At 46.2% G+C, this 14,177-nt stretch overlaps 1 protein-coding gene across 2 annotated transcripts in view; it reads left to right on the top strand.

Annotated features, from left to right (window-relative positions):
* Nucleotides 1–14,177, top strand: part of NCAPD3 (non-SMC condensin II complex, subunit D3) — a 69,862-nt gene that overhangs the window by 48,412 nt on the left and 7,273 nt on the right. For both annotated transcript variants that reach the window (XM_011997200.1, XM_011997201.1), the window contains 6 exons: nucleotides 502–581; nucleotides 6,329–6,466; nucleotides 6,781–6,914; nucleotides 7,197–7,396; nucleotides 11,333–11,443; nucleotides 13,114–13,296. In XM_011997200.1, coding sequence (XP_011852590.1) covers nucleotides 502–581; nucleotides 6,329–6,466; nucleotides 6,781–6,914; nucleotides 7,197–7,396; nucleotides 11,333–11,443; nucleotides 13,114–13,296 — 846 coding nt within the window. The remainder of the gene's footprint in view (nucleotides 1–501; nucleotides 582–6,328; nucleotides 6,467–6,780; nucleotides 6,915–7,196; nucleotides 7,397–11,332; nucleotides 11,444–13,113; nucleotides 13,297–14,177) is intronic.

The raw sequence follows: 14,177 nt of genomic DNA, 5'->3' as shown, positions 1-14,177 counted from the left end.
TTCCTTCGTAAAATGGGGATCATGGTGTTTGCGCGGCTCTGCGAGTCTGGTGGGGTGTTCCCGGGTGCAGAAGAACGTAGTGAACTATAGAGCTCTTCAGAGCATTAGATATTTTTATACACTTTGAGAGTCTGTGTTTGGCCTATAATGGGGAGAACATAATACTTGATTTTTGAAGGGAAGGCCTTCCACTTAGGTTGTATGTCTGCCCTGGTATGTTCTGTATGCTCATCTTTTCATATATTACGAACTGTATTATATAGAGAGGGTGGCACCATCCCTCTAATGCCACGTGCTTTGAGGCATTTTTCTCCTGTGGTAGAAAGGTGACGTTCCGTGCATATACTTCTCTGCACTACATTCCGACGGTTTGGAAGCGTGTGCCTGTGCACTGAGCCAGTGTGCCGGGGACAGACCGCGTGGTGGGGGGAGTGTGGCTGGGAACAGTGAGGCTTGCCCATGATGACACACTCTGAAACATGCCGGCTTTTCTCTGTACAGGAGGAATTTGTGAAATGGAAGGGCTCCCTGTTCTTTCGATTTGTCAGCACTCTGATAGATTCACACCCAGACATTGCCAGGTAAATCTTTTCCTCACGTTAGACAACTGAACAGTTTACCTCATTTCTGATGTATGCTGGATTTCTTTTTTTTTTCCAGATTGGTTTAGAGTTAAGTAGGATTTAGTGAGCTTTTGGTGGGTGCCAGAAAAATTAACAGGTTTTTAAGATACTAAGCAATATAACAAACCTTTATTTTGCACACAAGTTTAAAAGAAAATGGTTACATTCATCATTGGATCATCTCAGCACTGACTGCACTTGCTGACAGTTTGCTGTTCCTGAAGGAGCATGAAGAATATCATATGCTTGTTGTATTACACTGTATAGAGGAGCAGTCACTAGAAATTCACTGTTAATTTCTAGGCCAAAAAAAGTTAATTTTGATAAAGAGCTGAGACTTCTAAGTGCAGAAATTTTAAGGAAGAAACTAGGAATTAAGATGAAATTGCACAGTGTGGAATCAAGTGTACAGATGACAAGACTCCTTGGAAATGGGCAGTTCTTCAGACTTGTATAGCGTGGGGGAGTGACTTTGGCAATTATTAATTTCTATCATTGCATCATTTTTTTAAAGATTTATTTTCAAGGGGCTGAGAAATGGCCTGATAGAATTTGCTACCTTAGAGTTTGTTGTAACTAATTCTTTTTAAAGCAAGTCTGCAATTGGAAAGTAGAATGTTGGATGCCACGGCAAAAGCCCCACAGTGGGGAAGAGCTCTTTATAGAGCTCATTAACTATAAATGGCTGGTAACAGTGGGTCCCTCTGGATCTAAATATAGCTACCAATAATTTAGTCTGAGTTCCGTGGAAGTTTCTGCTCAGTTTTCTTTAGGTGTAATTTTCCAAGGAAGGGGAACATTTCACAGAACAAAAGCAAAAAGTTAAGGCTGTCACCTTTTTTTTAGATACCTTCGCACACCCTCTTACCTTTACAATGTGTCCACTATACTGACTCTGAGGGCTTTCTACACAGTGCATGGCCCAGGAGAAGGTGTAATCAGACAGTCTGGGAATGCTTTCAGGTGATGCACCTGGGAGGTAAAATCAGCTACTTAACCTGCATTTCCTCATTTTTCCCCACTGTTGTTAGCTCCTGTACATGTATGTGAAAAAGAGCATTGATCAATGAGTAAACTATATGCAGGATTTGTACATATGGGTGTTCAGATCATCAATCAAATGAAAAGCATAGATACACTTTATAGTGCAGTAAGATTACCAGGGCCTCTTCTAGCGTTTTAATACGTCCCCCTTAATCTTTCCCTTTTATGTCTGCATTCTGGGTTTGTTGAAACCATGGTTCAAATTAGATTTTCATGATTTTCATGATTTTCAGCTTTGAAAAGCTGATGACTACATTTGCTAACTATAATTTAAGTTAGTCTGTTCTCTGAAATTTTTCCTTTTATTTTTATTTGACGTGTAATAATTATACATATTTATGGGATAGAGAGTGGTATTTTGATATATGTATAGAACATGTAATGATCAAATCGGGGTAATTAGCATAACCATCACCTCAAACATTTATCATTTCTTTGTGTTGGGAACTTTCAGAATCCTCTCTCCTAGCTTTTTGAAAATAGACAGTAAATTATTGTTAACTATATTCACCCTACGGTGCTGTTGAGCATTTTAACATACTCCTGTAATTTTATATTTGTTAACCAGCCTTTCCGTACCCTTCCCAGCTTCTAATAACCACAATTCTACTCTCTGCTTCTCTGACCCTACCTTTTTTAAACTCTTGCATATGAGTGAGAATATGTGGTATATATATATATTTCTGTGCCTGACTTTTGATTTTTAGGCCAAAGGCTATCCCAGGCTGGAGTGCAATGGAGCAATCACGGCTCACTGCAGCCTCAGTCTCCTAAGTTCACATGACCCTCCCACCTCATCCTCCCAAATAGTTAGCTAATTTTTTATTTTTTGTAGAGTTAGGTTCTCACTGTGTTGCTCCTGAACTCAAGCAATCTTCTCTCCTCAGCCTCCCAAAGCGCTGGGATTAGGCATGAATCACCACCCCGGCCTGTATGACATTTTTAATTGCTCATATAAACCCCAAATTTGGAGGCTACAAAATTCTATGATCTGTTTTCCTGTCTGCCCAATAGCTGGTGGCCTTGTAATCACAGGGCGACAGTCAAGTAATAAGCAGATTATTTCAGTTTAACTGGGCACTGCCACAGAAATACAGAGAGGCAGGGTCAGAAGCTCAAGGCAGGACAGCGACTCAAATAATGGGCCATTGAGATAGAAAAGGGGGCAACAACAAGGATGGCCTGGTTTGGGAGAAAAGGAAGCAAGCACTCGACTGTCTGGAGGGCTTAGTGAAGCCATGGAACAATCGGAATGGGGTGAGGGAGTCAGGAACCCGATCACTGGAAGGATCAGCAGGGCAGTCACGAGTGGACTCTTTGATCTCCAGTGTGGCAACAGGGTCCAGGGTGTGGCTGCACTGGTGACCCAGGGTCCAGATGGGATGCTCACTGGAAGCAGTGAAGTCAGGAAAGCAGAAAGTTGGGGCATTCAGTAGCTCACCTGCATGGGGAGTTCTACGGGGATTTGGAATGGAGAGGAAGACTGGGAACCAGGTAGCAGAGCACAAACGGCAGATGGCGGGAGCACCACAGGGAGGCGGGAGCACCACAGGGAGGTGGAGGTGGAGGCCGTCTGCAGGTGCCACAGCAGCCTGTGTGCGTCTTCACCAGCAGCCAGCCCACACTCCCCGCACTTCACTGGACCCGCTTCCTAGTTGTCTTCCAGTGTCAGAGCACTTTTGGCAACGTACTATTTGGTCCACACGCTATGTATAGACTTCCTGAGGGGCATGAGTTTGGTTGTTATTCCCCATCCCTAGCACCTGAAAAGGAACTGAAACCAAGCAGACATGCGGTGAACATTGGGTGGGTGAACATTGGGTGGGTGAAGGCAGGAAGGCACTGGGCGTCCGGGAAATGTGCTCCTCATCCTCTGACTGAGGGATGAAGCAGCCTCCCCTTGGGAGGGCTGAGAGAGAACTGGTGTGCTTGGAGGACAGCCGGCCCACGTTTATAAAGAGGAAGCATAGGGAGTGCCCTGAGAGTCGGCTGTGGAGGGTGGGGCCTGATTCACTGTGGAACCTGGAGTGTAGAGTACATGGTGGAGGGTAGGGCCTGATTCACTGTGGAACTTGGAGTGTAGAGTACATGGAGGAAGGAAGCAGCAGCGCAGGGATGAACAGGGTCTAGACAGACCGTCATAGGCGCTTGGATTTGGGGTGGTGGCCAGGGAGAACTAGGGTGCAGGAAATACTGCTTCGAGCCTCAAGTAGAATTCTGGTACCAATGGGTCTAACCTGAGCTAGAAACGTGTTGTCGGCCAGGTCAGGAACATGGGTTCAGCATGAACTCATGAGTCTGCCTTTATTGAGCAGACACCCTGCTTCAGAATGGCATTCAGCTCATGAAGAAATCTGAAGTCCGATTTTTATGTTTCCTACTAAAGCTGAAAACAGACGTGGACACACGGCTCTTACCTTGTGGCCTTTTGGGCTGTTTGAATATCCTGGATTTTGATTCTTAGTAAGAGAGTAATAACTTCTTTTTACAAGGCTGTAATAAGGTAATCACTCAGATTTAGCTGGTCTTCCCTTTGTGTTCCATATAATTCATGCAGCCCGTGCTGTGTGAAATCCCTAGACCACATCCCTGAGTTGTTGGTGTGGGTATGTGTGTTCTTAGTGATTGTCCTGAGGGCTGGGGAGAGGATGCTGACCGAACTCCCAGCTTACTAAGATTTGTTGAGAGTCCTGGAGGTTTCCTAATCCACATACCTGGAGAGTGCTCTCTCTCGTCACTCTAAAGGAATGTTCTAGGAAGCATTACTTGTAATGTTAATTTCTCCTAACTTTTCAGCAGACAAACAGGAAACAAAATAGTCCCTCTTCTCCAGTTAGGAAGCTGGCAGGATCTGTGCATCTTAATCTAATCAAGGCTGAAACTTGCCATTTTAATAAAGTCCCAGTGAATACAGCAGCCAAGATGAGTTGTGGATATCACACATTGGCTGTGGCTTCCAGTTTCTCTTGCTGGAAAGCTCTGTGACTACATTATCAGCCCTGAGCGTGTGAATCCTGGCATGGTTTTATGTTGCTATGGAATGTATTTGTATAGATGGTTCAGCAAGTTTTTCACTAGGGCTTAAACTCCACAGTATCGTGCCTGTTGGTCACCTCCACCCACATGTATTCTTGACCTAAACTGAGTCGATTGGCGATGACATCAAGTCAAAACTCAGAGTGCACCCTCTTCTTGTGGAAGATTTGCTGATTCTATCTGGCTTTACATTTTCGTATATGTGACTTCATTTCTGAGGAGGAAGTTCGCATAATGTAGAAACTGCCATGCCAGAATGGATTAACTATAATAAAATACCACAGAAGATAAATTCTTGTTTGTTCAGTGGTTTTTTCATTCCTGTCACAGATGGTTTGCCAAAGTAACCCATGTTTAGAAAGAACTTCATCTGATCCTATGACCTTTGCCTTTCAAACATGAGTCATTAAACAACATAATTTGTACAAGACATAACTGACTACTCTTAGATCAGACAGGTGCTTCTAGTTGTCCTTAATTGAATTTTGCCTCATGGAATTCTCATTATTAAATACAGTTTTATTTATTTTGTTTTCATATTTCTAGGTCAAGCTGCTCCCTTGTTTCCTAGGTGAATAGTCAAGGTGTAATTATCTACAGTGGAATTTTTATCTAGGCTTACTTCCATCATGATTTCTCATCTACCTTCTCTGATTTTTAATTGATATGTGTGCTGTGAACACAAACTGATTTGAATTTTGGCATAAGGAGCACCACTGGGGAAAGGAGAGGTCAGTCTCCTGGACAGTCTGATGCTGCTGCTCCTCCCAAGGAGAGCTGACTGGTGCTCCTGTGTGGGCAGAAATTGCATTTGAGCTCTGAAATTCAATTAAAACACTGGCCTTGACAGTGTGAGTGGATCACAGTGAGCCCTGCACCATGTTAGTTTAACCCCTGAGCAAAAATCGGTGCTTTGGCGTTCTGGCACCTACTTCCGCGATGAACGGAAAGTCTCCAGTGGCCTTGCCTGTTTACATGAGGCGTTGGAAATCTTCGCTTTGGTGGGGTCCTGGTGGCGTCCGTGTCCCATGTGCAGCATTGCACAGACGTGTTGAGGGCGTGGGTGGAAGGAGAGTGCCCAGGGCTTGCTGGTGATTTCAAAGCGCATTGAGTCAGTTGCTCTGCAGAGGAAACTTGTCTTCCTGATCCAAACTGTGAAGCTCTTGTCATTAATCCTTGTTCTTGAAATAAGTTCCAGTTACTAAAATTGTTTTTCGTTCATAATTGTGGGCAACAAACTTGAAGCTGGGAGGTGAATGACCGTTGTCATTGCATCAGTCCTGTAAGACCACTGGCCTCTGATTGCAGAAGCAGCGCTGGGGTTAGGTTGGTTGTTTGCTTTCCCCACTTGAACTGCAGCTGGATGGCAACACCTTCCGTTAAGTCTGAAAAGGAAACCTGGGGGAAAAAATACGCTCGGATGAGAAAGCAAGCCGTGGAGCAAGGACAGACCAAGTAGCGGAATTTCTGTCTTCTTCAGGTCCGAGGGAGCTGTGCGTTGGGATAGATTTTGAATCCCTTTGCTTATGTACAGCTGTCTTCTGCTCAGCAGAGTTCTTGGTGTATTCAGAGACTGTTGGTGTGTAGCAAATGGGTCTCCCTCTTTGTTTCTCTCACCTTTGCAGCTTCGGGAAGTTTTGCCTGGCTCACCTGTTACTGAAGAGGAACCCTGTCATGTTCTTCCAGCACTTCATTGAGTGTATTTTTCACTTTAATAACTATGAGAAGCATGAGAAGTATAACAAGTTCCCCCAGTCCGAGAGGTCAGTGAAGCAGCTCAGGCTGTCTCCTTGTATCTGGGTAAGAGCTGGGGGAATCTGGGGAAGGTTTGGCTCTTTGCATATAGTGGTTGGACACAGACCCTGCTCCAGGTCTTTACTGTGGCCTGGCAGGATGGCGTAAGAAAATGCAGTCGTGAGAATCGCTTCCTAAGGGCAGTGCCTGCGATGAGCGCTGGGATCTCTGTAGTGCACTTGAGTCTTTGGTATACAGCTTTTAGGATGCAGTTAAAATGCAGTGTTAAATCCCTTACACCCGTGCCCACGTGACGCAGTAAAATTGTCCTATTCTGCCACAGAGAGAAGCGGCTGTTTTCATTGAAGGGAAAGTCAAACAAAGAGAGACGAATGAAAATCTACAAATTTCTTTTAGAGCACTTCACAGATGAACAGCGATTCAACATCACTTCCAAAATCTGCCTTAGTATTTTGGGTAAGCCCAGTGTGTGGGAGAAAATATATGTGTTTGCAAATGAAATGCTCTGTTGGTAACGGCCCAGCAGGCCTCTAGTAAAGGAGACCCTGGCACTGCAGGAAGACCCCTGTCATCTTGTCCTTCTCTGGCATCAGCTGTGCCCCAGACAGAACACCCTTGCAAGACCCCCTGACAGCCTCAGACAGCCCCCCAGTTGTGTGAATTACACCTCCTCTCTGGGCCAGAGCATTTCACAGAAGCTCACATTTCTCTATCTCTCTCTCTCTCTCTCTCTCTCAGCGTGCTTTGCTGATGGCATCCTACCCCTGGACCTGGATGCCAGTGAGTTACTCTCAGACACATTCGAGGTCCTCAGCTCAAAGGAGATCAAGCTTTTGGCAATGAGATCTAAACCAGACAAGGACCTCCTTATGGAAGAAGATGACATGGCCTTGGCAAATGTAGTCATGCAGGAAGCTCAGAAGAAGCTCATCTCACAAGTGAGTGTGTTGCTCCCCTAAGATCTCACGAGTGTGCCCCTCACCCAGGCTCATCTCACAAGTGAGTGTGCAGTTCTTCCTAAGCTCATCTCACAAGTGAGGGCACTCCTTCCCCCAAGCTCATCTCACAAGTGTCAGCTCCCCTAAGCTCATCTCAAGTGAATGCACCCCTTCCCCTAAGTTCATCTCACAAGTGAATGTGCTCCTTCCCCTAAGCTCATCTCACAAGTGTGCTCCTTCCCCGAAGCTTATCTCACAAGTGAGTGCGCCCTTCTCTCCAAGCTCATCTGACAAGTGAGTGTGCCCCTCCACCTAAGCTCATGTCACAAGTGAGTGTGCAACTCCTGCTAAGCTAATGTCACGAGTGTGCTGCTCCCCTTAAGCTCATGTCACAAGTGAGTGTGCCACTTCCCTAAGCTCATCTCACAAGTGAGTGTGCAGCTCCACCTCAGCTCATCTCACAAGTGAGCGTGCTGCTCCCCTCAGCTAATCTCACGAGTGCACCCCTCCCCCTAAACTCGTCTCATTAGTGTGCAGCTCCCCCAAGTTCACCTCACAAGTGAGTGCGCCCCTCCCCCTAAGCTCATCGCACAAGTGAGTGTGCCACTCCTCTAAGCTCATCTCAAAAGTGAGCATGCCCCTCCCACTAAGCTGATCTCACAAGTGTGTGCAACTCCCCTAAGCTCATCTCACAAGTGGGTGTGCAGCTTCCCCTAAGCTCAGGTCACAAGTGAGCATGCCACTCCCCTAAGCTCATTTCACAAGTAATGTGCCCCTCCCCCAAGCTCATCTCATAAGTGAGTGTGCAGCTCTCCCTAAGCTTGTGTCACAAGTGAGTATGCAGCTCCCTCAAGCTCATGTCACAAGTGAGTGTGCAGCTCCCCTAAGGTCATTTCATGAGTGTGAAGTTCCCCTAAGTTCATTTCACAAGTGAGCGTGCAGCTCCCTAAATTCATGTCACAAGTGAGTGTACAGCTTCCCTAAGCTCATTTCACAAGTGACCGTCCCACTCTTCCCACCATCTACTGGCTTCCCTGTTGTCCCTGGAATCCTGGTGCCATGCTCTAGTGCTGACTTCTTTCTTACTGGTGGCTTTAACTCTTGCCAGGTGGTGACAATTCTCAAATCTGTCTCCTGCTCCAGCATTTCTCATGAGCCTGAGCTCAGGTCCGCCTGCTGCCAGGACGTGCTCCAGGTGTCTCTGACTTGCTCTGTCAAAACTCACTCAGTCATCTCTTCTTTCTGCTCTTCATCTCCTCTTTCTCCCACAGTTTATGGTGCTCCTGCAGACTGGAGTCTGGTGTGGCAGGAAGTGTAGAATTTGGATCTGAATGACTTTAGGGCAGAGCTTGGCTGCCGCAGGCCTCTGCAGGCCTGTGTGTTTCTGTCCTAGCCTGGATTGCCAATGTGTATTTCCCACCTGGCCCCTGAAAGCCTTTGACCCCAAGGATACAGACTCTGATAATATCTTGCCACAAGGTGCTGCCTGTTTTCTCTTACGAATCTATCTCTGTAGTTCTGACCTTATTTAAGCTTATCCTATTTCCATGGTTTCCTTACCACCCTTTCTGTTTCTGGTTTCTTTCTGTCACAGGCCACGTCCCAACTTGCTGCCAAAGCAGTCTTCTATTTTTTGAGACAGAGTCTCCCTCTGACGCCCAGCTGGAGTGCAGTGGCGCAATCTCAGCTCACTGCAAGCTCCACTTCCTGGGTTCACGCCATTCACCTGCCTCAGCCTCCCGAGTAACTGGGACTGGAGGCCCCTGCCATTCTGCCTGTCTAATTTTTATTTTTATTTTTATCTTTTTTTTTTCTGAGACAGAGTCTCGCTCTGTTGCCCAGGCTGGAGTGCAGTGGCGTGATCTCCACTCACTGCAAGCTCTGCACCCGGATTCATGCCATTCTTCTGCCTCAGCTTCCCAAATAGCTGGGACTACAGGCACCTGCCACCACTCCCGGCTAATTTTTTTGTATTTTTAGTAGAGACGGGGTTTCACAGTGTTCGCCAGGATGGTCTCAATCTCCTGACCTCGTGATCCGCCCACCTCGGCCTCCCAAAGTGCTGGGATTACAGGTGTGAGCCCCTATGCCTGGCCCAGCAGTCTTTCTTAAGTACAAATTTGATCATTTTATTCTATCTGAAACAGACTAAAGGCAGGTTGACTGTGAGGGGTGGCAGGAAGCTTTTGGGTGATAGATGGTGAGTGGTCTGTGGTGCTGTTTATTCCATATAGACTTTTGTCAAAGCTCATGGAACTGTTTGTTTAAAATAGGTAAATTTATTACATATGTTATACTTCACTAGTGGAATTTTAAAAAACTATGCTGGTGGCTTCCTATCATCTTCTGAATAAACCCTCATTCTTCTTTTTCAAGGTGAACAGAACTTCCGGTGTGCCTTCCACCTTTCCCATACCTCCCTCTGTCTTCACTTCCAACCTCGCCGCTTCAAATTGCCATCTGCACCTCAGTTGCAAGCCGCACCCTGCTCCTGTGCTCTTGCCTCAGGGTCTAATGTCTACAGCGCCCTCACCCACCCATCCTCCCTTCTCCACACATCCTCAGGACCATCCATCAGATGGCCATGCACTCCTTAGGCATCCCATCTCCATACCTACATTCTCTAACAGCCTGCCACTTAACACCTCTTCCCTTGAGATAAGCACTGTCCGGAAGCGGCTGGAGGGCAGGGATGCTTGGCTTCATTTTGCATCCCCAGAGGGTTAGCTCTTTGCCTGAACAGAGAAGGTGCTTGATAATACCTGTCAAGTGTATGCATGGAAGCCACTTCTTAAGACTGTTCCTGAACATAACATCTGCTCACATCTGGGTTTATTAAATTGCTTATTTCTCTACCTGTTGTCCTCCTGTTTCAGGAACTCTGATAAGACTTTTTAGAAATGAATGGTTTACAAGGAAGAAACATATACTAGTGACTTTAAATGAGAAGGAAAAGAGTACTTTCAGCTTCAGGAGGGTAAATCTCGCGTATGTGGGCTACTATAGTGCTTTTTTTTTAATTTAAAGAGATTCACTGCAGAATATTTGTGGTTAGTGATCATTCAAGGTAAAGTGTGAAGACTTGGTCAAATCAGTTACTATATATATAAATTCATAGTATTTTGCAGATGTGTACAGACAGCGAGAGACAGCTGACTGTCTTTATGCTTTGCCATTTTTAGACCATTGTCGCTTCACCAGCAGGAATACAAAGTGTCCCTCTGGGTAGCCAGAGCCAGCTGACTTCTGTTCCAAGGGGAGGGTGTTGAATTGAGGACTGAATGTGGAGCCAGAGCCAAGGTCCCTCAGGGTCTTCTGTGGAGATATGGGGCTTTTGTCAAAAGCTACTCAACGTGTTTCTAAATTCTTTTTCCCCATTTGGAATGTATGAGTAGTATTTGTCCCCACCCTATCTTACAAAGCCTTTGGAGTGTTTTGAGGTAATGCTTACAGAGTCTCCCAGAGAAAAGCAGAGGTCCTCTACATCTCCAGGATCATAATGAAAAGCAAAAATAAACTTACATAGTGTGCTACGGTGGCTGTACTCAAAGAACTAGATCAAGGAGAGGCCTTTGTCTTTCAGAAGTTCATACACCGGCCGGGCGCGGTGGCTCACGCCTGTAATCCCAGCACTTTGGGAGGCCGAGACGGGCGGATCACGAGATCAGGAGATCGAGACCATCCTGGCTAACACGGTGAAACCCCGTCTCTATTAAGAAATACAAAAAAAACTAGCCGGGCGAGGTGGCAGGCGCCTGTAGTCCCAGCTACTCGGGAGGCTGAGGCCGGAGAATGGCGTGAACCCGGGAGGCGGAGCTTGCAGTGAGCTGAGATCCGGCCACTGCACTCCAGCCTGGGCGACAGAGCGAGACTCCGTCTCAAAAAAAAAAAAAAAAAAGAAGTTCATACACCTAAAACATGTCTTTGTGTTACCAGGTTCAGAAGAGGAACTTCATAGAAAATATTATTCCAATTATCATCTCCCTGAAGACTGTGCTGGAGAAAAATAAGATCCCAGCTTTGCGGGAACTCATGCAGTATCTCCGGGTAAGGGTGGAGCCTGTGCTTTTGTGGTGGTTGTCCTCCTACCAGCTCATTACTTAGGATCTTCTGCCAGTTATGACGGTGTAGGCAATCAGTGAATGATTAGAACCCCAAATTCTGCAAACCCAGCATTACCTTGGTAACTGCTGTGGAGCTGGGGGTTGGCTGTGGGTTCCGTCAAAGCCGCTCCTTCCCTTGGATGTACAGCCAGGGCTGTGAAGAGCCGGCCCACTGTGCCAGGCAAGTCTTCCCTTGATGGAGTTCGAGTCCATCTGGAAAACTTTCCCAGCTGGGGTCGAGAACACAGTCATCTTCGTTCATGCTGCTGGGGGGTGAGGTGAAAGTGAGTCTTCGGGTTTGATTTCAGGGTGCTTACCTTTTGCACTGACTCAGATTCACAAGGTCAGGAAATAACTGCCCTGCAGGAGTTGCCTTGGGAGCTGCCGTCACCGGGCCGAATTCTTTGTCAAGCAAGGGGACCATGAGGAACTCAGTCTGAACAAACCAGGATGTGTTGACTTGCAGGGCAGACCTAAGTGGGGCCTCAGATCTTTCTGGCAAAATCTTTTACTAAGAAATAAATGCGACGTAGTTTTTATTTAATTCAGCAGTTATATCTCTGTAAAAAATGCTACAATTTTTTTCCCACTAAAGGCCTCAATAAAAGTTACACTGAATATACATTTTCAAATAGTTTTTTATAGTAGGAAGCTAAGGTAGGAAAGATAGTCTCATTGTATGATAAAAATAAAAACTTCCAAGTATTCTTGTATTTATTGCCCTGCTTTAGACCCTAGAAAGGAAAAAAAAAAAAAACTTAGATCCTACATAGACTACTTAAACACTTAAGAAAAATAAGTCTTCCTCCTGCTTGTGAGCTCACACCCAGAGGATGGCCACACGCTGCTTGTTGTCAGCAGCTTCAGGGAGTCTCTTCATTGGCCTGTGGAACCCACTCCTAGTGGCAGCTGGAAGAGTGCATGGATCCCTTCTCTTTGTTGAGACTTCCCTCCTAGTTGGAACTGCAGTGTCTTTTTCTCCCTGTTCCTGTTAGGTGGAATGGTTCTTTCTCTTAGCAAAGTGGTCTTGCTCCTGGCAGCCCTCTTTAAGACCTAAGAATGTTCTTCCCTAGGTATGAGAAAAGGTTTTCTGTAAAATCTTCAGAAGACACAAAGATGGGATTTGAACCTTAGTTGTAATCCCCTGAGAGCCAGTGGGGAGGCTAATGTAGACAGAGGAGCAGCTTTGAGATCCGTGGCATCCTGGGACTTGCTCCAGAGGCCGTGTCTGAGCATGTCTTTCTCCCACTGGGAACCTGGGAGAGATCGGCCATTAACTGCCAGATGGCCAGGATGCTTCCTGAGAAAGTGAGCTGTGAGTTACTCACACATTTACCTGCTCGTGTGGCCAGTGGTGTTTGCTCCAAATGTACCACTGTACTGTTAGTCACTGGAATGGAAACGTCTGCTTTCAGTAATGTCAGTCTTATTGTTCCTATTATTATTTATCAAGTCATGTTGGGGGCTTTTTTATTTTTTAACTTTTATTTTACGTTCAGGGGTACATGTGCAGGACGTGCAGGTTTGTAACATAGGCAAAGGTGTGTCATGGGGGTTTAGGGCTTACTTTTTTATTCAAGAAAGCATTAAAGGATGCTCCTGGGTCTGTTTTAGGAGGTGATGCAGGATTACCGAGATGAGGTCAAGGACTTCTTTGCAGTTGACAAACAGCTGGCATCAGAGCTTGAGTATGACATGAAGAAGTACCAGGAACAGCTGGCTCAGGAGCAAGAGCTAGCAAAACATGCAGATGTGACTGGGACGGCTGGAGGTGCCGAGGTGGCACCTGTGGCACAGGTAGGTGTGGGGCCCACTGTGCTGTGACCAGGCAGTCCAGTCTGCTGTCTGCCACCAGTCTGTTGTCTAGCACCTCTCAAAATCTCCGTCATCAGAGGTTAGTCAGCCCAAAGGCCTCGAGAGTGCTGCTTGTTGGCTGCTCCCTTGTGCCTTTCTGTCTGTGATGGATTTACTGTGCTCCAGACCTTCCTTCCACGAGGATGCGGTGCAGGAAGTGAGCTGGCAGCAGCAGAGGCTGGTGACTATAGATCCTAGGTCTGCCAGGGTGTGTCAGTGTGTTCGCATCTTCCCCCAGCACGCCCTCTTGAGAGCAGACTGGCCCATGGCCATTTCTAGGAAGAGCTGCTGCTCACTGTCCTGAGGAATGCAGGCAGATCTCTTGTAGGAAAGACCAGTGAGCACAAAGTAGTGTACTCCTTTTTCTCTTATGTCATGCCACAGCATCTACAAGTGGCAGCTTTCTCATAGTATTCTGTTTCTGAAAAGGAAATTCAACTTACCCAGCGTTGATAAGGCTTCAAAGTACATTGCTTATGGACTTGCTTATAGTATGTGAAGATTGTATTCCAATAAAAGTGTTAAAATGGAGAAAGGGAACGGCTTGTACACTGTTGGTAGGGATGGAAAACAGAACAGCCACTATGGAGAACAGTATAGAGGTTCCTAAAAAACTAAAAGTAGAGCTACCATATGAGCCAGCAGCCTCGCTGCCGACTGTATAGTCAAAGGAAATGAGGATGCCGAAGACATACCTGCACTCCCATGTTGATTGCAGCACTGTTCAAAGTAGCAAAATGTGGAAACAGCCTAAACGTCCATCAGTGGATGAGTGGGTAAAGCAGATGGGGTGCGTACGTCCATCAGTGGATGAGTGGGTAAAG

Source organism: Mandrillus leucophaeus, unplaced genomic scaffold (assembly GCF_000951045.1).
Source record: "Mandrillus leucophaeus isolate KB7577 unplaced genomic scaffold, Mleu.le_1.0 Scaffold533, whole genome shotgun sequence".
Taxonomy (NCBI): Eukaryota; Metazoa; Chordata; class Mammalia; order Primates; family Cercopithecidae; genus Mandrillus; species Mandrillus leucophaeus.
The sequence above is the reverse complement of the archived record's forward strand: the minus strand, read 5'-3'. Positions and strand labels throughout refer to the sequence as shown.